Consider the following 26253-nt stretch of genomic DNA (forward strand, 5'->3'; position numbering starts at 1 on the left):
TCTCGCGCTCTCCTGGGCTCCCGCTCACCTTTAGTAGCTCCGAACTCTCGCGCTCTCCTGGGCTCCCGCTCACCTTTCGTAACTCCGAATTCTCGCTCTGTCCTGGGCTCCCGCTCACCTTTAGTAGCTCCGAACTCTCGCTATCTCCTGGGCTCCCGCTCACCTTTTGTAGCTCCGAACTCTCGCGCTCTCTTGGGCTCCCGCTCACCTTTAGTAGCTCCGAACTCTCGCGCTCTCCTGGGCTCCCGCTCACCTTTAGTACCTCCGAACTCTCGCGCTCTCCTGGGCTCCCGCTCACCTTTAGTAGCTCCGAACTCTCGCTCTCTCCTGGGTTCTCGCTCACCTTTAGTAGTTCCGAACTCTCGCGCTCTCCTGGGCTCTCGCTCACCTTTCGTAGCTCCGACCTCTTGCGCTCTCCTGGGCTCCCGCTCACCTTTCGTAACTCCGAATTCTCGCTCTGTCCTGGGCTCCCGCTCACCTTTAGCAGCTCCGAACTCTCGCGCTCTCCTGGGCTCCCGCTCACCTTTAGTCGCTCCGAACTCTCGCGCTTTCCTGGGCTCTCGCTCACCTTTAGCAGCTCCGAACTCTCGCGCTCTCCTGGGCTCCCGCTCACCTTTAGTAGCTCCGAACTCTCGCTCTCTCCTGGGCTCCCGCTCACCTTTAGTAGCTCCGAACTCTCGCTCTCTCCTGGGCTCCCGCTCACCTTTAATAGCGCCGATCTCTTGCGCTCTTCTGGGCTCCCGCTCACCTTTAGTAGCGCCGAACTCTCGGGCACTCCTGGGCTCCCGCTCACCTTTAGTAGCTCCGAACTCTCGCGCTCTCCTGGGCTCCCGCTCACCTTTTGTAGCTCCGAACTCTCGCGCTCTCCTGGGCTCCCACTCACATTTCGTCGCTCCGAACTCTCGCTCTCTCCTGGGCTCCCGCTCACCTTTAGTAGCTCCGAACTCTCGCGCTCTCCTGGGTTCCCGCTCACCTTTAGTAGCGCCGAACTCTCGCTCTCTCCTGGTCTCCCGCTCACCTTTAGCAGCTCCGAACTCTCGCTCTCTCCTGGCCTCCCGCTCACCTTTAGTAGTGCCGAACTCTCGCGCTCTCCTGGGCTCCCGCTCACCTTTAGTAGCTCCGAACTCTCGCGCTCTCCTGGGCTCCCGCTCACCTTTAGTAGCTCCGAACTCTCATGCTCTCCTGGGCTCCCGCTCACCTTTTGTAGCTCCGAACTCTCGCTCTCTCCTGGGCTCTCGCTCACCTTTCGTAGCTCCGAACTCTCGCGCTCTCCTGGGCTCCCGCTCACCTTTAGTAGCTCTGAACTCTCGCGCTCTCCTGGGCTCCCGCTCACCTTTCGTAGCTCCGAACTCTCGCTCTCTCCTGGGCTCCCGCTCACCTTTAGTAGCTCCGAACTCTCGCGCTCTCCTGGGCTCCCACTCACCTTTCGTAACTCCGAATTCTCGCTCTGTCCTGGGTTCCCGCTCACCTTTAGTAGCTCCGAACTCTCGCTATCTCCTGGGCTCCCGCTCACCTTTAGTAGCTCCGAACTCTCGCGCTCTCCTGGGCTCCCGCTCACCTTTAGTAGCTCCGAACTCTCGCGCTCTCCTGGGCTCCCGCTCACCTTCAGTAGCTCCGAACGCTCGCGCTCTCTTGGGCTCTCGCTCACCTTTATCAGCTCCGAACTCTCGCGCTCTCCTGGACTCCCGCTCACCTTTAGTAGCTCCGAACTCTCGCGCTCTCCTGGGCTCCCGCTCACCTTTAGTAGCTCCGAACTCTCGCGCTCTCCTGGGCTCCCGCTCACCTTTAGTAGCTCCGAACTCTCGCGCTCTCCTGGGCTCCCGCTCACCTTTCGTAACTCCGAATTCTCGCTCTGTCCTGGGCTCCCGCTCACCTTTAGTAGCTCCGAACTCTCGCTATCTCCTGGGCTCCCGCTCACCTTTAGTAGCTCCGAACTCTGGCGCTCTCTTGGGCTCCCGCTCACCTTTAGTAGCTCCGAACTCTCGCGCTCTCCTGGGCTCCCGCTCACCTTTAGTAGCTCCGAACTCTCGCTCTCTCCTGGGCTCCCGCACACCATTAGTAGCGCCGATCTCTCGCGCTCTCCTGGGCTACCGCTCACCTTTAGTAGCGCCGAACTCTCGCGCACTCCTGGGCTCCCGCTCACCTTTAGTAGCTCCGAACTCTCGCGCTCTCCTGGGCTCTCGCTCACCTTTAGCAGCTCCGAACTCTCGCTCTCTCCTGGGCTCCCGCTCACCTTTAGTAGCTCCGAACTCTCGCCCTCTCCTGGGCTCCCGCTCACCTTTAGTAGCTCCGAACTCTCGCGCTCTCCTGGGCTCCCGCTCACCTTTAGTAGCTCCGAACTCTCGCTCTCTCCTGGGTTCTCGCTCACCTTTAGTAGTTCCGAACTCTCGCGCTCTCCTGGGCTCTCGCTCACCTTTCGTAGCTCCGAATTCTCGCTCTCTCCTGGGCTCCCGCTCACCTTTAGTAGCTCCGAACTCTCGCTATCTCCTGGGCTCCCGCTGACCTTTAGTCGCTCCGAACTCTCGCGCTCTCCTGGGCTCCCGCTGACCTTTAGTCGCTCCGAACTCTCGCGCTTTCCTGGGCTCTCGCTCACCTTTAGCAGCTCCGAACTCTCGCGCTCTCCTGGGCTCCCGCTCACCTTTAGTCGCTCCGAACTCTCGCGCTTTCCTGGGCTCTCGCTCACCTTTAGCAGCTCCGAACTCTCGCGCTCTCCTGGGCTCCCGCTCACCTTTAGTAGCTCCGAACTCTCGCTCTCTCCTGGGCTCCCGCTCACCTTTAGTAGCTCCGAACTCTCGCTCTCTCCTGGGCTCCCGCTCACCTTTAATAGCGCCGATCTCTTGCGCTCTCCTGGGCTCCCGCTCACCTTTAGTAGCGCCGAACTCTCGGGCACTCCTGGGCTCCCGCTCACCTTTAGTAGCTCCGAACTCTCGCGCTCTCCTGGGCTCCCGCTCACCTTTAGTAGCTCTGAACTCTCGCGCTCTCCTGGGCTCCCGCTCACCTTTCGTAGCTCCGAACTCTCGCTCTCTCCTGGGCTCCCGCTCACCTTTAGTAGCTCCGAACTCTCGCGCTCTCCTGGGCTCCCGCTCACCTTTCGTAACTCCGAATTCTCGCTCTGTCCTGGGTTCCCGCTCACCTTTAGTAGCTCCGAACTCTCGCTCTCTCCTGGGCTCCCGCTCACCTTTAGTAGCTCCGAACTCTCGCGCTCTCCTGGGCTCCCGCTCACCTTTAGTAGCTCCGAACGCTCGCGCTCTCTTGGGCTGTCGCTCACCTTTATCAGCTCCGAACTCTCGCGCTCTCCTGGGCTCCCGCTCACCTTTTGTAGCTCCGAACTCTCGCGCTCTCCTGGGCTCCCGCTCACCTTTGGTAGCTCCGAACTCTCGCGCTCTCCTGGGCTCCCGCTCACCTTTCGTAGCTCCGAACTCTTGCTCTCTCCTGGGATCTCGCTCACCTTTAGTAGCTCCGAACTCTCGCGCTCTCCTGGGCTCCCGCTCACCTTTAGTAGCTCCGAACTCTCGCGCTCTCCTGGGCTCCCGCTCACCTTTCGTAACTCCGAATTCTCGCTCTGTCCTGGGCTCCCGCTCACCTTTAGTAGCTCCGAACTCTCGCTATCTCCTGGGCTCCCGCTCACCTTTTGTCGCTCCGAACTCTCGCGCTCTCTTGGGCTCCCGCTCACCTTTAGTAGCTCCGAACTCTCGCGCTCTCCTGGGCTCCCGCTCACCTTTAGTAGCTCCGAACTCTCGCTCTCTCCTGGGCTCCCGCACACCATTAGTAGCGCCGATCTCTCGCGCTCTCCTGGGCTACCGCTCACCTTTCGTAGCGCCGAACTCTCGCGCACTCCTGGGCTCCCGCTCACCTCTCGCGCTCTCCTGGGCTCTCGCTCACCTTTAGCAGCTCCGAACTCTCGCTCTCTCCTGGGCTCCCGCTCACCTTTAGTAGCTCCGAACTCTCGCCCTCTCCTGGGCTCCCGCTCACCTTTAGTAGCTCCGAACTCTCGCGCTCTCCTGGGCTCCCGCTCACCTTTAGTACCTCCGAACTCTCGCGCTCTCCTGGGCTCCCGCTCACCTTTAGTAGCTCCGAACTCTCGCTCTCTCCTGGGTTCTCGCTCACCTTTAGTAGTTCCGAACTCTCGCGCTCTCCTGGGCTCTCGCTCACCTTTCGTAGCTCCGACCTCTTGCGCTCTCCTGGGCTCCCGCTCACCTTTCGTAACTCCGAACTCTCGCGCTCTCCTGGGCTCCCGCTCACCTTTAGTAGCTCCGAACTCTCATGCTCTCCTGGGCTCCCGCTCACCTTTTGTAGCTCCGAACTCTCGCTCTCTCCTGGGCTCTCGCTCACCTTTCGTAGCTCCGAACTCTCGCGCTCTCCTGGGCTCCCGCTCACCTTTAGTAGCTCTGAACTCTCGCGCTCTCCTGGGCTCCCGCTCACCTTTCGTAGCTCCGAACTCTCGCTCTCTCCTGGGCTCCCGCTCACCTTTCGTAACTCCGAATTCTCGCTCTGTCCTGGGTTCCCGCTCACCTTTAGTAGCTCCGAACTCTCGCTATCTCCTGGGCTCCCGCTCACCTTTAGTAGCTCCGAACTCTCGCGCTTTCCTAGGCTCCCGCTCACCTTTAGTAGCTCCGAACTCTCGCTATCTCCTGGGCTCCCGCTCACCTTTAGTAGCTCCGAACTCTCGCGCTTTCCTAGGCTCCCGCTCACCTTTAGTAGCTCCGAACGCTCGCGCTCTCCTGGGCTCCCGCTCACCTTTAGTAGCTCCGAACGCTCGCGCTCTCTTGGGCTGTCGCTCACCTTTATCAGCTCCGAACTCTCGCGCTCTCCTGGGCTCCCGCTCACCTTTAGTAGCTCCGAACTCTCGCGCTCTCCTGGGCTCCCGCTCACCTTTAGTAGCTCCGAACTCTTGCGCTCTCCTGGGCTCCCGCTCACCTTTAGTAGCTCCGAACTCTCGCTCTCTCCTGGGATCTCGCTCACCTTTAGTAGCTCCGAACTCTCGCTCTACCCTGGGCTCCCGCTCACCTTTCGTAGCTCCGAACTCTCGCTCTCTCCTGGGCTCCCGCTCACCTTTAGTAGCTCCGAACTCTCGCGCTCTCCTGGGCTCCCACTCACCTTTCGTAACTCCGAATTCTCGCTCTGTCCTGGGTTCCCGCTCACCTTTAGTAGCTCCGAACTCTCGCTATCTCCTGGGCTCCCGCTCACCTTTAGTAGCTCCGAACTCTCGCTATCTCCTGGGCTCCCGCTCACCTTTAGTAGCTCCGAACTCTCGCGCTTTCCTAGGCTCCCGCTCACCTTTAGTAGCTCCGAACTCTCGCGCTCTCCTGGGCTCCCGCTCACCTTCAGTAGCTCCGAACGCTCGCGCTCTCTTGGGCTCTCGCTCACCTTTATCAGCTCCGAACTCTCGCGCTCTCCTGGACTCCCGCTCACCTTTAGTAGCTCCGAACTCTCGCGCTCTCCTGGGCTCCCGCTCACCTTTAGTAGCTCCGAACTCTCGCGCTCTCCTGGGCTCCCGCTCACCTTTAGTAGCTCCGAACTCTCGCGCTCTCCTGGGCTCCCGCTCACCTTTCGTAACTCCGAATTCTCGCTCTGTCCTGGGCTCCCGCTCACCTTTAGTAGCTCCGAACTCTCGCTATCTCCTGGGCTCCCGCTCACCTTTAGTAGCTCCGAACTCTGGCGCTCTCTTGGGCTCCCGCTCACCTTTAGTAGCTCCGAACTCTCGCGCTCTCCTGGGCTCCCGCTCACCTTTAGTAGCTCCGAACTCTCGCTCTCTCCTGGGCTCCCGCACACCATTAGTAGCGCCGATCTCTCGCGCTCTCCTGGGCTACCGCTCACCTTTAGTAGCGCCGAACTCTCGCGCACTCCTGGGCTCCCGCTCACCTTTAGTAGCTCCGAACTCTCGCGCTCTCCTGGGCTCTCGCTCACCTTTAGCAGCTCCGAACTCTCGCTCTCTCCTGGGCTCCCGCTCACCTTTAGTAGCTCCGAACTCTCGCCCTCTCCTGGGCTCCCGCTCACCTTTAGTAGCTCCGAACTCTCGCGCTCTCCTGGGCTCCCGCTCACCTTTAGTAGCTCCGAACTCTCGCTCTCTCCTGGGTTCTCGCTCACCTTTAGTAGTTCCGAACTCTCGCGCTCTCCTGGGCTCTCGCTCACCTTTCGTAACTCCGAATTCTCGCTCTCTCCTGGGCTCCCGCTCACCTTTAGTAGCTCCGAACTCTCGCTATCTCCTGGGCTCCCGCTGACCTTTAGTCGCTCCGAACTCTCGCGCTCTCCTGGGCTCCCGCTGACCTTTAGTCGCTCCGAACTCTCGCGCTTTCCTGGGCTCTCGCTCACCTTTAGCAGCTCCGAACTCTCGCGCTCTCCTGGGCTCCCGCTCACCTTTAGTCGCTCCGAACTCTCGCGCTTTCCTGGGCTCTCGCTCACCTTTAGCAGCTCCGAACTCTCGCGCTCTCCTGGGCTCCCGCTCACCTTTAGTAGCTCCGAACTCTCGCTCTCTCCTGGGCTCCCGCTCACCTTTAGTAGCTCCGAACTCTCGCTCTCTCCTGGGCTCCCGCTCACCTTTAATAGCGCCGATCTCTTGCGCTCTCCTGGGCTCCCGCTCACCTTTAGTAGCGCCGAACTCTCGGGCACTCCTGGGCTCCCGCTCACCTTTAGTAGCTCCGAACTCTCGCGCTCTCCTGGGCTCCCGCTCACCTTTAGTAGCTCTGAACTCTCGCGCTCTCCTGGGCTCCCGCTCACCTTTCGTAGCTCCGAACTCTCGCTCTCTCCTGGGCTCCCGCTCACCTTTAGTAGCTCCGAACTCTCGCGCTCTCCTGGGCTCCCGCTCACCTTTCGTAACTCCGAATTCTCGCTCTGTCCTGGGTTCCCGCTCACCTTTAGTAGCTCCGAACTCTCGCTCTCTCCTGGGCTCCCGCTCACCTTTAGTAGCGCCGAACTCTCGGGCACTCCTGGGCTCCCGCTCACCTTTAGTAGCTCCGAACTCTCGCGCTCTCCTGGGCTCCCGCTCACCTTTAGTAGCTCTGAACTCTCGCGCTCTCCTGGGCTCCCGCTCACCTTTCGTAGCTCCGAACTCTCGCTCTCTCCTGGGCTCCCGCTCACCTTTAGTAGCTCCGAACTCTCGCGCTCTCCTGGGCTCCCGCTCACCTTTCGTAACTCCGAATTCTCGCTCTGTCCTGGGTTCCCGCTCACCTTTAGTAGCTCCGAACTCTCGCTCTCTCCTGGGCTCCCGCTCACCTTTAGTAGCTCCGAACTCTCGCGCTCTCCTGGGCTCCCGCTCACCTTTAGTAGCTCCGAACGCTCGCGCTCTCTTGGGCTGTCGCTCACCTTTATCAGCTCCGAACTCTCGCGCTCTCCTGGGCTCCCGCTCACCTTTTGTAGCTCCGAACTCTCGCGCTCTCCTGGGCTCCCGCTCACCTTTGGTAGCTCCGAACTCTCGCGCTCTCCTGGGCTCCCGCTCACCTTTCGTAGCTCCGAACTCTTGCTCTCTCCTGGGATCTCGCTCACCTTTAGTAGCTCCGAACTCTCGCGCTCTCCTGGGCTCCCGCTCACCTTTAGTAGCTCCGAACTCTCGCGCTCTCCTGGGCTCCCGCTCACCTTTCGTAACTCCGAATTCTCGCTCTGTCCTGGGCTCCCGCTCACCTTTAGTAGCTCCGAACTCTCGCTATCTCCTGGGCTCCCGCTCACCTTTTGTCGCTCCGAACTCTCGCGCTCTCTTGGGCTCCCGCTCACCTTTAGTAGCTCCGAACTCTCGCGCTCTCCTGGGCTCCCGCTCACCTTTAGTAGCTCCGAACTCTCGCTCTCTCCTGGGCTCCCGCACACCATTAGTAGCGCCGATCTCTCGCGCTCTCCTGGGCTACCGCTCACCTTTCGTAGCGCCGAACTCTCGCGCACTCCTGGGCTCCCGCTCACCTCTCGCGCTCTCCTGGGCTCTCGCTCACCTTTAGCAGCTCCGAACTCTCGCTCTCTCCTGGGCTCCCGCTCACCTTTAGTAGCTCCGAACTCTCGCCCTCTCCTGGGCTCCCGCTCACCTTTAGTAGCTCCGAACTCTCGCGCTCTCCTGGGCTCCCGCTCACCTTTAGTACCTCCGAACTCTCGCGCTCTCCTGGGCTCCCGCTCACCTTTAGTAGCTCCGAACTCTCGCTCTCTCCTGGGTTCTCGCTCACCTTTAGTAGTTCCGAACTCTCGCGCTCTCCTGGGCTCTCGCTCACCTTACGTAGCTCCGACCTCTTGCGCTCTCCTGGGCTCCCGCTCACCTTTCGTAACTCCGAACTCTCGCGCTCTCCTGGGCTCCCGCTCACCTTTAGTAGCTCCGAACTCTCATGCTCTCCTGGGCTCCCGCTCACCTTTTGTAGCTCCGAACTCTCGCTCTCTCCTGGGCTCTCGCTCACCTTTCGTAGCTCCGAACTCTCGCGCTCTCCTGGGCTCCCGCTCACCTTTAGTAGCTCTGAACTCTCGCGCTCTCCTGGGCTCCCGCTCACCTTTCGTAGCTCCGAACTCTCGCTCTCTCCTGGGCTCCCGCTCACCTTTCGTAACTCCGAATTCTCGCTCTGTCCTGGGTTCCCGCTCACCTTTAGTAGCTCCGAACTCTCGCTATCTCCTGGGCTCCCGCTCACCTTTAGTAGCTCCGAACTCTCGCGCTTTCCTAGGCTCCCGCTCACCTTTAGTAGCTCCGAACTCTCGCTATCTCCTGGGCTCCCGCTCACCTTTAGTAGCTCCGAACTCTCGCGCTTTCCTAGGCTCCCGCTCACCTTTAGTAGCTCCGAACGCTCGCGCTCTCCTGGGCTCCCGCTCACCTTTAGTAGCTCCGAACGCTCGCGCTCTCTTGGGCTGTCGCTCACCTTTATCAGCTCCGAACTCTCGCGCTCTCCTGGGCTCCCGCTCACCTTTAGTAGCTCCGAACTCTCGCGCTCTCCTGGGCTCCCGCTCACCTTTAGTAGCTCCGAACTCTTGCGCTCTCCTGGGCTCCCGCTCACCTTTAGTAGCTCCGAACTCTCGCTCTCTCCTGGGATCTCGCTCACCTTTAGTAGCTCCGAACTCTCGCTCTACCCTGGGCTCCCGCTCACCTTTAGTAGCTCCGAACTCTCGCGCTCTCCTGGGCTCCCGCTCACCTTTAGTAGCTCCGAACTCTCGCGCTCTCCTGGGCTCCCGCTCACCTTTAGTAGCTCCGAACTCTCGCGCTCTCCTGGGCTCCCGCTCACCTTTCGTAACTCCGAATTCTCGCTCTGTCCTGGGCTCCCGCTCACCTTTAGTAGCTCCGAACTCTCGCTATCTCCTGGGCTCCCGCTCACCTTTTGTAGCTCCGAACTCTCGCGCTCTCTTGGGCTCCCGCTCACCTTTAGTAGCTCCGAACTCTCGCGCTCTCCTGGGCTCCCGCTCACCTTTAGTAGCTCCGAACTCTCGCTCTCTCCTGGGCTCCCGCACACCATTAGTAGCGCCGATCTTTCGCGCTCTCCTGGGCTACCGCTCACCTTTCGTAGCGCCGAACTCTCGCGCACTCCTGGGCTCCCGCTCACCTTTAGTAGCTCCGAACTCTCGCGCTCTCCTGGGCTCTCGCTCACCTTTAGCAGCTCCGAACTCTCGCTCTCTCCTGGGCTCCCGCTCACCTTTAGTAGCTCCGAACTCTCGCCCTCTCCTGGGCTCCCGCTCACCTTTAGTAGCTCCGAACTCTCGCGCTCTCCTGGGCTCCCGCTCACCTTTAGTACCTCCGAACTCTCGCGCTCTCCTGGGCTCCCGCTCACCTTTAGTAGCTCCGAACTCTCGCTCTCTCCTGGGTTCTCGCTCACCTTTAGTAGTTCCGAACTCTCGCGCTCTCCTGGGCTCTCGCTCACCTTTCGTAGCTCCGACCTCTTGCGCTCTCCTGGGCTCCCGCTCACCTTTCGTAACTCCGAATTCTCGCTCTGTCCTGGGCTCCCGCTCACTTTTAGTAGCTCCGAACTCTCGCTATCTCCTGGGCTCCCGCTGACCTTTAGTAGCTCCGAACTCTCGCGCTCTCCTGGGCTCCCGCTCACCTTTAGTCGCTCCGAACTCTCGCGCTTTCCTGGGCTCTCGCTCACCTTTAGCAGCTCCGAACTCTCGCGCTCTCCTGGGCTCCCGCTCACCTTTAGTAGCTCCGAACTCTCGCTCTCTCCTGGGCTCCCGCTCACCTTTAGTAGCTCCGAACTCTCGCTCTCTCCTGGGCTCCCGCTCACCTTTAATAGCGCCGATCTCTTGCGCTCTTCTGGGCTCCCGCTCACCTTTAGTAGCGCCGAACTCTCGGGCACTCCTGGGCTCCCGCTCACCTTTAGTAGCTCCGAACTCTCGCGCTCTCCTGGGCTCCCGCTCACCTTTTGTAGCTCCGAACTCTCGCGCTCTCCTGGGCTCCCACTCACATTTCGTCGCTCCGAAATCTCGCTCTCTCCTGGGCTCCCGCTCACCTTTAGTAGCTCCGAACTCTCGCGCTCTCCTGGGTTCCCGCTCACCTTTAGTAGCGCCGAACTCTCGCTCTCTCCTGGTCTCCCGCTCACCTTTAGCAGCTCCGAACTCTCGCTCTCTCCTGGCCTCCCGCTCACCTTTAGTAGTGCCGAACTCTCGCGCTCTCCTGGGCTCCCGCTCACCTTTAGTAGCTCCGAACTCTCGCGCTCTCCTGGGCTCCCGCTCACCTTTAGTAGCTCCGAACTCTCATGCTCTCCTGGGCTCCCGCTCACCTTTCGTAGCTCCGAACTCTCGCGCTCTCCTGGGCTCCCGCTCACCTTTAGTAGCTCTGAACTCTCGCGCTCTCCTGGGCTCCCGCTCACCTTTCGTAGCTCCGAACTCTCGCTCTCTCCTGGGCTCCCGCTCACCTTTAGTAGCTCCGAACTCTCGCGCTCTCCTGGGCTCCCACTCACCTTTCGTAACTCCGAATTCTCGCTCTGTCCTGGGTTCCCGCTCACCTTTAGTAGCTCCGAACTCTCGCTATCTCCTGGGCTCCCGCTCACCTTTAGTAGCTCCGAACTCTCGCGCTTTCCTAGGCTCCCGCTCACCTTTAGTAGCTCCGAACTCTCGCGCTCTCCTGGGCTCCCGCTCACCTTCAGTAGCTCCGAACGCTCGCGCTCTCTTGGGCTCTCGCTCACCTTTATCAGCTCCGAACTCTCGCGCTCTCCTGGACTCCCGCTCACCTTTAGTAGCTCCGAACTCTCGCGCTCTCCTGGGCTCCCGCTCACCTTTAGTAGCTCCGAACTCTCGCGCTCTCCTGGGCTCCCGCTCACCTTTAGTAGCTCCGAACTCTCGCGCTCTCCTGGGCTCCCGCTCACCTTTCGTAACTCCGAATTCTCGCTCTGTCCTGGGCTCCCGCTCACCTTTAGTAGCTCCGAACTCTCGCTATCTCCTGGGCTCCCGCTCACCTTTAGTAGCTCCGAACTCTGGCGCTCTCTTGGGCTCCCGCTCACCTTTAGTAGCTCCGAACTCTCGCGCTCTCCTGGGCTCCCGCTCACCTTTAGTAGCTCCGAACTCTCGCTCTCTCCTGGGCTCCCGCACACCATTAGTAGCGCCGATCTCTCGCGCTCTCCTGGGCTACCGCTCACCTTTAGTAGCGCCGAACTCTCGCGCACTCCTGGGCTCCCGCTCACCTTTAGTAGCTCCGAACTCTCGCGCTCTCCTGGGCTCTCGCTCACCTTTAGCAGCTCCGAACTCTCGCCCTCTCCTGGGCTCCCGCTCACCTTTAGTAGCTCCGAACTCTCGCGCTCTCCTGGGCTCCCGCTCACCTTTAGTAGCTCCGAACTCTCGCTCTCTCCTGGGTTCTCGCTCACCTTTAGTAGTTCCGAACTCTCGCGCTCTCCTGGGCTCTCGCTCACCTTTCGTAGCTCCGAACTCTCGCGCTCTCCTGGGCTCCCGTTCACCTTTCGTAACTCCGAATTCTCGCTCTCTCCTGGGCTCCCGCTCACCTTTAGTAGCTCCGAACTCTCGCTATCTCCTGGGCTCCCGCTGACCTTTAGTCGCTCCGAACTCTCGCGCTCTCCTGGGCTCCCGCTGACCTTTAGTCGCTCCGAACTCTCGCGCTTTCCTGGGCTCTCGCTCACCTTTAGCAGCTCCGAACTCTCGCGCTCTCCTGGGCTCCCGCTCACCTTTAGTCGCTCCGAACTCTCGCGCTTTCCTGGGCTCTCGCTCACCTTTAGCAGCTCCGAACTCTCGCGCTCTCCTGGGCTCCCGCTCACCTTTAGTAGCTCCGAACTCTCGCTCTCTCCTGGGCTCCCGCTCACCTTTAGTAGCTCCGAACTCTCGCTCTCTCCTGGGCTCCCGCTCACCTTTAATAGCTCCGAACTCTCGCGCTCTCCTGGGCTCCCGCTCACCTTTAGTAGCTCTGAACTCTCGCGCTCTCCTGGGCTCCCGCTCACCTTTCGTAGCTCCGAACTCTCGCTCTCTCCTGGGCTCCCGCTCACCTTTAGTAGCTCCGAACTCTCGCGCTCTCCTGGGCTCCCGCTCACCTTTCGTAACTCCGAATTCTCGCTCTGTCCTGGGTTCCCGCTCACCTTTAGTAGCTCCGAACTCTCGCTCTCTCCTGGGCTCCCGCTCACCTTTAGTAGCTCCGAACTCTCGCGCTCTCCTGGGCTCCCGCTCACCTTTAGTAGCTCCGAACGCTCGCGCTCTCTTGGGCTGTCGCTCACCTTTGGTAGCTCCGAACTCTCGCGCTCTCCTGGGCTCCCGCTCACCTTTCGTAGCTCCGAACTCTCGCTCTCTCCTGGGATCTCGCTCACCTTTAGTAGCTCCGAACTCTCGCGCTCTCCTGGGCTCCCGCTCACCTTTAGTAGCTCCGAACTCTCGCGCTCTCCTGGGCTCCCGCTCACCTTTCGTAACTCCGAATTCTCGCTCTGTCCTGGGCTCCCGCTCACCTTTAGTAGCTCCGAACTCTCGCTATCTCCTGGGCTCCCGCTCACCTTTTGTCGCTCCGAACTCTCGCGCTCTCTTGGGCTCCCGCTCAACTTTAGTAGCTCCGAACTCTCGCGCTCTCCTGGGCTCCCGCTCACCTTTAGTAGCTCCGAACTCTCGCTCTCTCCTGGGCTCCCGCACACCATTAGTAGCGCCGATCTCTCGCGCTCTCCTGGGCTACCGCTCACCTTTCGTAGCGCCGAACTCTCGCGCACTCCTGCGCTCCCGCTCACCTCTCGCGCTCTCCTGGGCTCTCGCTCACCTTTAGCAGCTCCGAACTCTCGCTCTCTCCTGGGCTCCCGCTCACCTTTAGTAGCTCCGAACTCTCGCCCTCTCCTGGGCTCCCGCTCACCTTTAGTAGCTCCGAACACTCGCGCTCTCCTGGGCTCCCGCTCACCTTTAGTACCTCCGAACTCTCGCGCTCTCCTGGGCTCCCGCTCACCTTTAGTAGCTCCAAACTCTCGCTATCTCCTGGGCTCCCGCTCACCTTTAGTAGCTCCGAACTCTCGCGCTTTCCTAGGCTCCCGCTCACCTTTAGTAGCTCCGAACTCTCGCGCTCTCCTGGGCTCCCGCTCACCTTTAGTAGCTCCGAACGCTCGCGCTCTCCTGGGCTCCCACTCACATTTCGTCGCTCCGAACTCTCGCTCTCTCCTGGGCTCCCGCTCACCTTTAGTAGCTCCGAACTCTCGCGCTCTCCTGGGTTCCCGCTCACCTTTAGTCGCGCCGAACTCTCGCTCTCTCCTGGTCTCCCGCTCACCTTCAGTAGCTCCGAACTCTCGCTCTCTCCTGGGCTCCCGCTCACCTTTAATAGCGCCGATCTCTTGCGCTCTCCTGGGCTCCCGCTCACCTTTAGTAGCGCCGAACTCTCGGGCACTCCTGGGCTCCCGCTCACCTTTAGTAGCTCCGAACTCTCGCGCTCTCCTGGGCTCCCGCTCACCTTTTGTAGCTCCGAACTCTCGCGCTCTCCTGGGCTCCCACTCACATTTCGTCGCTCCGAACTCTCGCTCTCTCCTGGGCTCCCGCTCACCTTTAGTAGCGCCGAACTCTCGCTCTCTCCTGGTCTCCCGCTCACCTTTAGCAGCTCCGAACTCTCGCTCTCTCCTGGCCTCCCGCTCACCTTTAGTAGTGCCGAACTCTCGCGCTCTCCTGGGCTCCCGCTCACCTTTAGTAGCTCCGAACTCTCGCGCTCTCCTGGGCTCCCGCTCACCTTTAGTAGCTCCGAACTCTCGCGGTCTCCTGGGCTCTCGCTCACCTTTAGTAGCTCCGAACTCTCATGCTCTCCTGGGCTCCCGCTCACCTTTTGTAGCTCCGAACTCTCGCTCTCTCCTGGGCTCTCGCTCACCTTTCGTAGCTCCGAACTCTCGCGCTCTCCTGGGCTCCCGCTCACCTTTAGTAGCTCTGAACTCTCGCGCTCTCCTGGGCTCCCGCTCACCTTTCGTAGCTCCGAACTCTCGCTCTCTCCTGGGCTCCCGCTCACCTTTAGTAGCTCCGAACTCTCGCGCTCTCCTGGGCTCCCACTCACCTTTCGTAACTCCGAATTCTCGCTCTGTCCTGGGTTCCCGCTCACCTTTAGTAGCTCCGAACTCTCGCTATCTCCTGGGCTCCCGCTCACCTTTAGTAGCTCCGAACTCTCGCGCTTTCCTAGGCTCCCGCTCACCTTTAGTAGCTCCGAACTCTCGCGCTCTCCTGGGCTCCCGCTCACCTTCAGTAGCTCCGAACGCTCGCGCTCTCTTGGGCTCTCGCTCACCTTTATCAGCTCCGAACTCTCGCGCTCTCCTGGGCTCCCGCTCACCTTTAGTAGCTCCGAACTCTCGCGCTCTCCTGGGCTCCCGCTCACCTTTAGTAGCTCCGAACTCTCGCGCTCTCCTGGGCTCCCGCTCACCTTCCGTAACTCCGAATTCTCGCTCTGTCCTGGGCTCCCGCTCACCTTTAGTAGCTCCGAACTCTCGCTATCTCCTGGGCTCCCGCTCACCTTTAGTAGCTCCGAACTCTCGCGCTCTCTTGGGCTCCCGCTCACCTTTAGTAGCTCCGAACTCTCGCGCTCTCCTGGGCTCCCGCTCACCTTTAGTAGCTCCGAACTCTCGCTCTCTCCTGGGCTCCCGCACACCATTAGTAGCGCCGATCTCTCGCGCTCTCCTGGGCTACCGCTCACCTTTAGTAGCGCCGAACTCTCGCGCACTCCTGGGCTCCCGCTCACCTTTAGTAGCTCCGAACTCTCGCGCTCTCCTGGGCTCTCGCTCACCTTTAGCAGCTCCGAACTCTCGCTCTCTCCTGGGCTCCCGCTCACCTTTAGTAGCTCCGAACTCTCGCCCTCTCCTGGGCTCCCGCTCACCTTTAGTAGCTCCGAACTCTCGCGCTCTCCTGGGCTCCCGCTCACCTTTAGTAGCTCCGAACTCTCGCTCTCTCCTGGGTTCTCGCTCACCTTTAGTAGTTCCGAACTCTCGCGCTCTCCTGGGCTCTCGCTCACCTTTCGTAGCTCCGACCTCTTGCGCTCTCCTGGGCTCCCGTTCACCTTTAGCAGCTCCGAACTCTCTCGCTCTCCTGGGCTCCCGCTCACCTTTCGTAACTCCGAATTCTCGCTCTGTCCTGGGCTCCCGCTCACCTTTAGTAGCTCCGAACTCTCGCTATCTCCTGGGCTCCCGCTGACCTTTAGTCGCTCCGAACTCTCGCGCTCTCCTGGGCTCCCGCTCACCTTTAGTCGCTCCGAACTCTCGCGCTTTCCTGGGCTCTCGCTCACCTTTAGCAGCTCCGAACTCTCTCGCTCTCCTGGGCTCCCGCTCACCTTTAGTCGCTCCGAACTCTCGCGCTTTCCTGGGCTCTCGCTCACCTTTAGCAGCTCCGAACTCTCGCGCTCTCCTGGGCTCCCGCTCACCTTTAGTAGCTCCGAACTCTCGCTCTCTCCTGGGCTCCCGCTCACCTTTAGGAGCTCCGAACTCTCGCTCTCTCCTGGGCTCCCGCTCACCTTTAATAGCGCCGATCTCTTGCGCTCTCCTGGGCTCCCGCTCACCTTTAGTAGCGCCGAACTCTCGGGCACTCCTGGGCTCCCGCTCGCCTTTAGTAGCTCCGAACTCTCGCGCTCTCCTGGGCTCCCGCTCACCTTTTGTAGCTCCGAACTCTCGCGCTCTCCTGGGCTCCCACTCACATTTCGTCGCTCCGAACTCTCGCTCTCTCCTGGGCTCCCGCTCACCTTTAGTAGCTCCGAACTCTCGCTCTCTCCTGGGTTCCCGCTCACCTTTAGTCGCGCCGAACTCTCGCTCTCTCCTGGTCTCCCGCTCACCTTTAGTAGCTCCGAACTCTCGCTCTCTCCTGGGCTCCCGCTCACCTTTAGTAGTGCCGAACTCTCGCGCTCTCCTGGGCTCCCGCTCACCTTTAGTAGCTCCGAACTCTCGCGCTCTCCTGGGCTCCCGCTCACCTTTCGTAGCTCCGAACTCTCGCGCTCTCCTGGGCTCCCGCTCACCTTTAGTAGCTCTGAACTCTCGCGCTCTCCTGGGCTCCCGCTGACCTTTCGTAGCTCCGAACTCTCGCTCTCTCCTGGGCTCCCGCTCACCTTTCGTAGCTCCGAACTCTCGCTCTCTCCTGGGCTCCCGCTCACCTTTAGTAGCTCCGAACTCTCGCGCTCTCCTGGGCTCCCACTCACCTTTCGTAACTCCGAATTCTCGCTCTGTCCTGGGTTCCCGCTCACCTTTAGTAGCTCCGAACTCTCGCTATCTCCTGGGCTCCCGCTCACCTTTAGTAGCTCCGAACTCTCGCGCTTTCCTAGGCTCCCGCTCACCTTTAGTAGCTCCGAACTCTCGCGCTCTCCTGGGCTCCCGCTCACCTTTAGTAGCTCCGAACTCTCGCGCTCTCCTGGGCTCCCGCTCACCTTTAGTAGCTCCGAACTCTCGCGCTCTCCTGGGCTCCCGCTCACCTTTAGTAGCTCCGAACTCTCGCGCTCTCCTGGGCTCCCGCTCACCTTTAGTAGCTCCGAACGCTCGCGCTCTCTTGGGCTCTCGCTCACCTTTATCAGCTCCGAACTGTCGCGCTCTCCTGGGCTCCCGCTCACCTTTAGTAGCTCCGAACTCTAGCGCTCTCCTGGGCTCCCGCTCACCTTTAGTAGCTCCGAACTCTCGCGCTCTCCTGGGCTCCCGCTCACCTTTAGTAGCTCCGAACTCTCGCTCTCTCCTGGGATCTCGCTCACCTTTAGTAGCTCCGAACTCTCGCTCTCCCCTGGGCTCCCGCTCACCTTTAGTAGCTCCGAACTCTCGCGCTCTCCTGGGCTCCCGCTCACCTTTAGTAGCTCCGAACTCTCGCGCTCTCCTGGGCTCCCGCTCACCTTTAGTAGCTCCGAACTCTCGCTATCTCCTGGGCTCCCGCTCACCTTTAGTAGCTCCGAACTCTCGCGCTCTCTTGGGCTCCCGCTCACCTTTAGTAGCTTCGAACTCTCGCGCTCTCCTGGGCTCCCGCTCACCTTTAGTAGCTTTGAACTCTCGCGCTCTCCTGGGCTCCCGCTCACCTTTAGTAGCTCCGAACTCTCGCTCTCTCCTGGGCTCCCGCACACCATTAGTAGCGCCGATCTCTCGCGCTCTCCTGGGCTACCGCTCACCTTTAGTAGCGCCGAACTCTCGCGCACTCCTGGGCTCCCGCTCACCTTTAGTAGCTCCGAACTCTCGCGCTCTCCTGGGCTCTCGCTCACCTTTAGCAGCTCCGAACTCTCGCTCTCTCCTGGGCTCCCGCTCACCTTTAGTAGCTCCGAACTCTCGCTCTCTCCTGGGCTCCCGCTCACCTTTAGTAGCTCCGAACTCTCGCTCTCTCCTGGGCTCCCGCTCACCTTTAGTAGCTCCGAACTCTCGCTCTCTCCTGGGCTCCCGCTCACCTTTAGTTGCTCCGAACTCCCGCTCTCTCCTGGGCTCCCGCTCACCTTTCGTAGCTCCGAACTCTCGCGCTCTCCTGGGCTCCCGCTCCCCTTTAGTAGCTCCGAACTCTCGCGCTCTCCTGGCCTCCCGCTCACCTTTGGTAGCTCCGAACTCTCGCGCTCTCCTGGGCTCCCGCTCACCTTCAGTAGCTCTGAACTCTCGCGCTCTCCTGGGCTCCCGCTCATTTTCAGTAGCTCTGAACTCTCGCTCTCTCCTGGGCTCCTGCTCACCTTTAGTAGCTCCGAACTCTCGCGCTCTCCTGGGCTCCCGCTCACCTTTAGTAGCTCCGAACTCTCGCTCTCTCCTGGGCACCCGCTCACCTTCATAGCTCCGAACTCTCGCTCTCTCCTGGTCTCCCGCTCACCTTTAGTAGCTCCGAACTCTCGCGCTCTCCTGGGCTCCAGCTCACCTTTAGTATCTCCGAACTCTCGCTCTCTCCTGGGCTCCCGCTCACCTTTCGTAGCTCCGAACTCTCGTGCTCTCCTGGGCTGCCGCTCACCTTTAGTAGCTCCGAACTCTCGCGCTCTCCTGGGCTCCCGCTCACCTTTAGTAGCTCCGAACTCTCGCGCTCTCCTGGGCTCCAGCTCACCTTTAATAGCTCCGAACTCTCGCTCTCTCCTGGGCTCCCGCTCACCTTTCGTAGCTCCGAACTCTCGTGCTCTCCTGGGCTGCCGCTCACCTTTAGTAGCTCCGAACTCTCGCGCTCTCCTGGGCTCCCGCTCACCTTTAGTAGCTCCGAACTCTCGCGCTCTCCTGGGCTCTCGCTCACCTTTAGTAGTGCCGAACTCTCGCGCTCTCCTGGGCTCCCGCTCACCTTTAGTAGCTCCGAACTCTCGCTCTCTCCTGGGCTCCCGCTCACCTTTAGTAGCTCCGAACTCTCGCGCTCTCCTGGGCTCCCGCTCACCTTTAGTCGCTCCGAACTCTCGCGCTCTCCTGGGCTCTCGCTCACCTTTAGTAGCTCCGAACTCTCGCGCTCTCCTGGGCTCTCGCTCACCTTTAGTAGGGCCGAACTCTCGCGCTCTCCTGGGCTCCCGCTCACCTTTAGTAGCTCCGAACTCTCGCGCTCTCCTGGGCTCCTGCTCACCTTTAGTAGCGCCGAACTCTCGCGCTCTCCTGGGCTCCCGCTCACTTTTTGTAGCTCCGAACTCTAACTAGAGATGCCCCACTCCAGCAAAATCTGGGCCGCTAATTAAAACGTTTTTTTTTACATCATCGCTCGTTTGACAAGTTCACGAGAAAGGTATAGATGAAGAGTGTAATTTGGCTTAACGTAACTAATCCATGCAAAATAGAAGACCTATTCTTCTGCTGTTACAGTTTCTAAATGACTCCTGATTGAATCGGCCTCTGCTGCTCTGTCCGGTCCATTCAAAGCATTGATCACTTTGTGGGAAGTTACTCCTGAAGTCTGTTTCAAATTTTCCATCACATTCCTGACTTGTGCCTTGCAAGTAGGTTGAGAGCTTTTTGGGAATCAGGGGTTGAGTCAATCACCGCAGAATACAGTCTCTAACCTGCTCTGGTAGCCACGGCACTAATTTGGCAGTATATTGAGAATGGTCGTGGAATGTTTTAGTGGGAATCCCGGGCCATATCTGGAGAAATTCCCTGGAATCTTTCAGTGGGAATCGCGGGCAGTATCTGGGAATGGTCCTGGAATGTTTTCAATGCAATTCCTTAAGACCGGTTTTATTTTTCCAGTTTAAACTTCTGAGTTGGAGCTGAAAGTATGAGCCCTGAAATTCCTCCATTTTGGGGGCAAAATAATCGGCCGATCAGGGTGTGTGAGGTGGAACTCGGATAGACCGAAATCTCTGCTCCTTTCTTTGCGCATTTTAAAATTGCACCAGAAGTGAGGGTGGATGCTTCCTACTTCTGTGCTGACGTAACTGGAATAAAGAAAGACTTGCATTTGTATAGCGCCTTTCACGAACTCGGCATGTCCCAACGTGCTTTACAGCCAATGAAGTACTTTTTGAAGTGTAGTCACTGTTGTAATGTAGGAAACGTGGCAGCCAAATTGCACACAGCAAGCTCCCGAGAAATAGCAATGAGATAAATGACCGGTTCATCTGTTATATTGATATTTGTTGAGGGATAAATATTGGCCACGACACCAGGGAGAACTCCCCTGCTTTTCTTTGAAAATGGTACCATGGGATCTTTAACATCCATCTGAGAGAGCATACATGGCCTCGGTTTAATGTCTCATCTGACAGTGCAGCACTCCCCTCAGTATTACACTGAAGTGTCAGTCTTGATTTTTGTGCTCAAGTCTCTGGAGTGGGACTTGAACCCATAAGCTTCTGACTCAGAGGCGAGAGTGCTACCAACTGAGCCACAGCTGACACCTGGTGGGAGATGTCATCCACAGGAATTCCTGCCGATTCCGCCTTCATTGTCCCCACCTGATTCTGGAGGAAGTGGGGCCAGTAAGACTTACAAAGCCTTGTTTCTCTATGGCCTTTTATCACCAAGCAATCGATAGCTGTTGGGAGCACACCAAATTCAAATTTGGACCTTTTTTATATATAAAAAAATAATTCATTTCAAGCTTTCCAGCTTACCCAATTATTTTGCGGCAACGCAAGCTTTGAGGCGGGCTCATGTCATGACCAAGGGGCAGGCTTATGTTCCACTCTACTTCCAGGAAACTAGCTAGAATTTCCAAATGAAAGGTGTTGCTATGGGAGCCCGCATGGGTCCCAGCTATGCCTGCCTTTTCGTGGGATATGTGGAACATTCTTTGTTCCAGTCCTACTCGGGTCCCCTCCCTCACCTCTTTTTCCAGTACATTGATGACTGTATCGGTGCTGTTTCCTGCTCTCGCCCTGAACTAGACAATTTCATTCACTTTGCTTCCAATTTCCACCCTTCCCTCACCTTCACATGGTCCATCTCTGACTGTTCCCTTCCGTTCCTCGACTTTTCTGTCTCCATCTCTGGGGATAGGCTATTGACAAACATTCACTATAAGCCCACTGACTCCCACAGCTACCTGGACTACACTTCCTCCCACCCCGCTTCCTGTAAGGGCTCTATTCCATTCTCCCAGTTTCTCCATCTCCGCCACGTCTGCTCTGACGATGCCACCTTCCATACGAGTGCTTCCGACATGTCTTCTTTTTTCCTCAACCGAGGATTCCCCTCTACTGTGATTGACACGGCCCTTGACCGTGTCCGTTCTATTTCCCGCACTTCTGCTCTCACCCCTTCCTCTCCCTCCCGGAACCACGATAGGGTTCCCCTTGTCCTCACCTTTCACCCCACCAGCCTCCACATTCAACGGATCATCCTCCGACATTTCCGCCACCTCCAGCGTGATCCCACCACCAAACACATCTTCCCCTCGCTTCCCCTTTCAGCATTCCGAAGGGACCACTCCCTCCGCGACACCCTGGTCCACTCCTCTATCACCCCCAAAACCCCTTCCCCTTCGCCCGGCACCTTCCCATGCAAGTGCAGGAGATGCAACACATGCCCTTTTACCTTCACCCTTCCCACTGTCCAGGGCCCCAAACACTCCTTTCAGGTAAAACAGCGATTTACTTGTTGTACTTGCAATTTAGTATACCGTATTTGCTGCTCACGATGTGGTCTCCTCTACATTGGGGAGACCAAATGCAGATTGGGTGACCGCTTTGCGGAACACCTCCGTTCAGTCCGTAAGGGTGACTCCGAGCTTCTGGTCGCCTGTCACTTTAATTCTCCACTCCCACTCAGACCTCACCATCCTCGGCTTCTTACACTGTTCCAATGAAGCTCAACGTAAGCTCGAGGAACAGCACCTCATCTTTCGATTAGGCACTTTACAGCCTTCTGGACTCAACATAGAGTTTAACAATTTCAGACCATAACCTCTGCCCCTATCCTTTTTTTCCTATTTTATTTAATTTTTTCTCTCTCCCACGTGGCAGCTGTCTTTCATTCTGCCAGTGCCATTTACACTTAGCAGTTCTGATGAAGGGGCATCGACCTGAAACATTAACTCTCTTTCTCTCTCCACAGATGCTGCCTGACCTGTGTATTTCCAGCATTTTCTGTTTTTATTTTAGAATTTCTAGTCTGTGGTTTGTACAGAAAACACGGAGTTGGAAGATATGAGGCTTAATCCATAGAATTATACAGCATTCAGCCCATCGTGCCTGTGCCAGCTCTTTGAAAGAGCTAGCCAATTAGCTCCATTCCCCTTGCTCTTTTCCCCATAAGGGACAGCATAAAACTAAAAGAAAATGCATACAAAAAATAGCACAGATCCTAGCAAATGTGAAAGATACAAAGAATAGCAAAGGGTCACAAAACAGATGGTAAGAGCTACAAAAAGGGAATATGAAAAGAAACTTGCAAGGGATATCAAAATCAACACAGAATTTTTACAATTATATTAGGAAAAAGAGGGTAGTCAGGAGCAATGTTGGCCCCTTAAAAACTGAAAGCGGTGATATTGTCAATGATAAGGAAATGGCAGACATGTTGAATAATGACTTTGCGTCAGTATTTACAGTAGAGGAAGAGGATAGCATGCCAGAAATCCCAAGGAAACTAATATTAAACCAGGGACTCAATAAAAGTAACGTAAGTAAAATAACAGTAATGAAGAAAATAATGGCACAAATCCCCAGGACTAGATGGTTTCCATTCCAAGGTTTTAAAGGAAGTAGGTGAGCACACTGCAGATGCCCCAACTATAATCTTCCAAAGTTCTCTCGATTCAGGAACCGTTCCTTTAGATTGGAAAATTGCGCATGTCACTCTGTAATTTAAGAATGGCGAGAGAGGGAAACCAGGGAATTATAGACCAGTTAGCCTAACATCTGTTGTCAGGAAATTGCTAGAGTGAATAATTAAGGATAGGGTGACTGAACACCTTGAAAATTTTCAGTTGATCAGAGAGAGTCAGCATGGATTTGTGATAGATAGATCATGCCTGACAAACCTGATTGGATTTTTTGAAGAGGTGACTAAAGTAGTGGACAGGTGAATGTCTATGGATGTTATTTATATGGACTTCCAGAAGGCATTTAATAAAGTCCCACATAAGAGACTATTAACTAAGGTAGAAGCCCACAGAATTGAGGGGAAATTGGTTGAGCGGCAGGAGACAGGCAGTAGGGATAATGGGTAGGTACTCAAATCGGCAGGATGTGACAAATGGTGTCCCGCAGGGATCTGTGTTGAGGCCTCAACTATTCACAGTATTTATTAACGACTTAGATGATGGCATAGAAAGTCATATATCCAAATTTGCTGATGACACAAAGATAGGCGGCAATGTAGATGAAAGCATAAAGTTACGAAGGGATATCGACAGATTAAGTGAATGGGCAAAACTGTGGCAAATGGATTTCAATGTAGGCAAATGCGAGGTCACCCACTTTGGACCTAAGAAGAATAGAACAAGGTACTTTCTAAATGGTGAAAAGCTCAAAACAGTGGAGGTCCAAAGAGACTTGGGGGTCCAGGTACACAGATCATTAAAATATCATAAACAGATACAGAAAATAATCAAAAAGACTAATGGAATACTGGCCTTTATATCTAGAGGACCAGAATACAAGGGGGTAGAAGTTAAGCTGCAGCTATACAAAACCCTGGTTAGACCACACCTGGGGTACTGTGAGCAGTTCTGGGCACCACACCTTAGGAAGGATATATTGGCCTTGGAGAGAGTGCAGCATAGGTTTACCAGAATGATACCCGGACTTCAAGGGTTAAGTTATGAGGAGAGATTAAACAAATTAGGGTTGTATTCCCTAGAATTTAGAAGGTTAAGGGGTGATCTGATCGAAGTTTTCAAGATATTAAGGAGAACAGATAGGGTAGATAGAGAGAAACTATTTCCGCTGGTTGAGGATTCTAGGACTAGGGGGCATAGTCTAAAAATTAGAGCCAGAACTTTCCGGAGTGAAATTAGGAAACACTTCTACATACAAAGGGTGGTAGAAGTTTGGAACTGTCTTCCGCAAACGACAATTGGTGCTAGATCAATTGTTAATTTTAAAATCCGAGATCGATAGCTTTTTGTTAACCAATATGTATTAAGGGATATGGGCCAAAGGTAGGTATATGGAGTTAGGTCGCAGATCAGCCAATCATTGAATGGCAGAACAGGCTTGAGGGGCTCAATGGCCTACTCCTGTTCCTATGTTCCCTGCAAATCTACTCTAGAAAATGTTCCAAAGTGTAGGCAAATGTTGTGCATAAGTAATTAAGGTAAAGATGATTGTGTGAATATTTGTAGTTCCCAATTTTAATCGCTCCACCATTGGCGGCCATGCCTTCAGCTGTCTCGGCCCTGAGTTCTGGAATTCCCTCCCTAAATCTCTCTACTTCTCTCTCCTTTCAGACACCCCTTAAAACCTACCTCTTTGGCCAAGCTTTTGATCAATTGTCCTAATATCTCATTATGTGGTTCAGTGTCAAATTTTGTTTGGTTACGCTCCTGTGAAGTGTCGTGGGACATTTTACTACGTTAAAGACGCTATATAAATGCAAGTTGTTGCTCTGATACCTGTGGCATGTTTTAGTTGATGGTGCATTTTGTTACAGGAGGTGCCTTCTATACTCCGGAAACAATCGACAGTGCCCGGCTGCACTACCGCACTTCCTGGGCCCCGATCTTGCACGCGGTGGCGCTTTGGTTGAACAGCACAGGATTCACTATTGCATGTGAGCCAGCAGGTCAGCCAGTTCACAGTGGGCACAAAAGCCAGACAGGCGCCTTTCTCAGCCAGGCATCTGGCGCTTCCACCAAAACACTGCAGGAGATCAACACAGACCGACTCCACCTTATTTTTGGTAAGCCAATGCATTCAGGGTGATGCACGTTTTCACATCAAATCAAAAGCTTTTGTGCATCTTATCATTCTTGCAGCACAGAAGGAGGCCATTCAGCTCATCGCGCCTGTGCTGGCTCTCTGAAAGAGCTATCCAATTATCCCCACTTCCCCTGCTCTTTCCCCATAACCCTGCAAATGTTTCCCTTCAAGTATTTTTCCAATTCCCTTTTGAAAGTTGCTATTGAATCTGCTTCCACCGCTCTTTCAGGCCGTGCGTTCTAGACAATAACAACTCGCTAGTAAAATAATTCCTCCTCATCCACCCCCTGTTTTTTTTGCCAATTAACTCGAATCTGTGTCCTCTGGTTTCCGACCCTTCTGCCAGTGGAACAGTTTCTCCTTATTTAAAAACCCATCATGATTTTGAACACCTCTATTAAATCTCCCCTTTACCTTCTCTGCTCTAAGGGGAACAATCCCAGGTTCTCCAGCCTCTTCACAGAACTGAAGTCCCTCCTCCCTTGTACCGTTCAAGTCGATCTCTTCTGCATCCTCTCCAAGACCTTGATAATTCTTAAACTTTTCTTTGTACATTTAAGAAAACGGGGCCAAAAAATAATAATTTGGGTCTTGTGTTTGCAGGTATTAGTATTGAGTTCCTGTGCTCTCCTCGACCTGAGAATCCCCTGGAACATGTTACATCTTGCCTGAAGGCTCTTCGCACTTTGCTGGACTCCCCGTGTGCTATAGCGTATATAGGAGAAGATCAGGTATGGCGTTAATGCGGAAATTACTGTCAATTCCTTAAGTGTGCCACTTATGCTGTGGGGGAAAGCCCATTTTGTATTGAATTATGGTACCATTTTGTGTTGCCACCCTGTGCTCACTGGGACCTGGGTTGAGACCAACAAGTTCATTGCGCACACAGCCTTTTCAGCTGGTGGAAAAAGAATTTCATCTCATCGGTCTGGTCTACAATCCAACGCAGGCCCCACAGGTGAAAGGAGCCCAGGTGCCACCCAGCTAGATACCCATAACCAGCGGGCTCATGAGAGATAACGCATCACAGAAGGCTGCTTCCAGAAGCAAGCCCTCGCTGCTACCAACCAAAATCTGACCTGAGCTCAGTGTGTAGAGTGCTCGGGGTGAACGCTGAACCCTGTCCAACAGTGGTATGTACAGTGGCAGCAGTATGGGTTATACGCGTGCATTTATACAGCACCCTTAGCATAGTAAAATGTCCCAAGGCACTTCACGGGAACGTTGTCAAACTAAAATTGACACCGAGCCACATAAGGAGATATTAGGCCGGGTGACTGACTAAAAGTTTGGTCAAAGAGGATCCTAAAGGAGGAGACCGAGGTGGAGAGCTTAAGGGAGGGAATTCCAGAGCTTGGGACCTAGACAGCTGAAAATACGGCTGCCAATTGTGGAGTGAAGGAAGTGGGGAATGCACCAGGCCAGAGTTGGGGGAACACGAGTTCTCGCAGGGTTGTAGGGCTGGAGGAGGTTACAGAAAAAGAGCTCCTAAACGCTCCAAAATCAGCAGAAAACTCAAGCTGATGGACCTATGACTCATGCTACTAATTAGTTTTTATTAAGGGACAGAAAATCACAAAACCAAAAATCGGTTAATCAGACGAATGTTTAGTAACAGAATACCTAATTTCTCACCAGTACTTCAGAGCAGTTCCAAAACAAAAGTCAAGATATCTTCTAGTTCT

The 26253-nt window shown here is 56.3% G+C and overlaps 1 protein-coding gene across 1 annotated transcript in view; it reads left to right on the top strand.

The window, feature by feature from the left end:
• Positions 1-26253, top strand: part of heatr5b (HEAT repeat containing 5B) — a 243401-nt gene that overhangs the window by 200253 nt on the left and 16895 nt on the right. Inside the window, exons 29-30 of the mRNA XM_085996729.1 lie at positions 24300-24548; positions 25172-25299. Coding sequence (XP_085852855.1) covers positions 24300-24548; positions 25172-25299 — 377 coding nt within the window. The remainder of the gene's footprint in view (positions 1-24299; positions 24549-25171; positions 25300-26253) is intronic.

Source organism: Somniosus microcephalus, chromosome 9 (assembly GCF_052327205.1).
Source record: "Somniosus microcephalus isolate GS21.2 chromosome 9, FLI_Smic_1.0, whole genome shotgun sequence".
NCBI classification, from domain to species: Eukaryota; Metazoa; Chordata; class Chondrichthyes; order Squaliformes; family Somniosidae; genus Somniosus; species Somniosus microcephalus.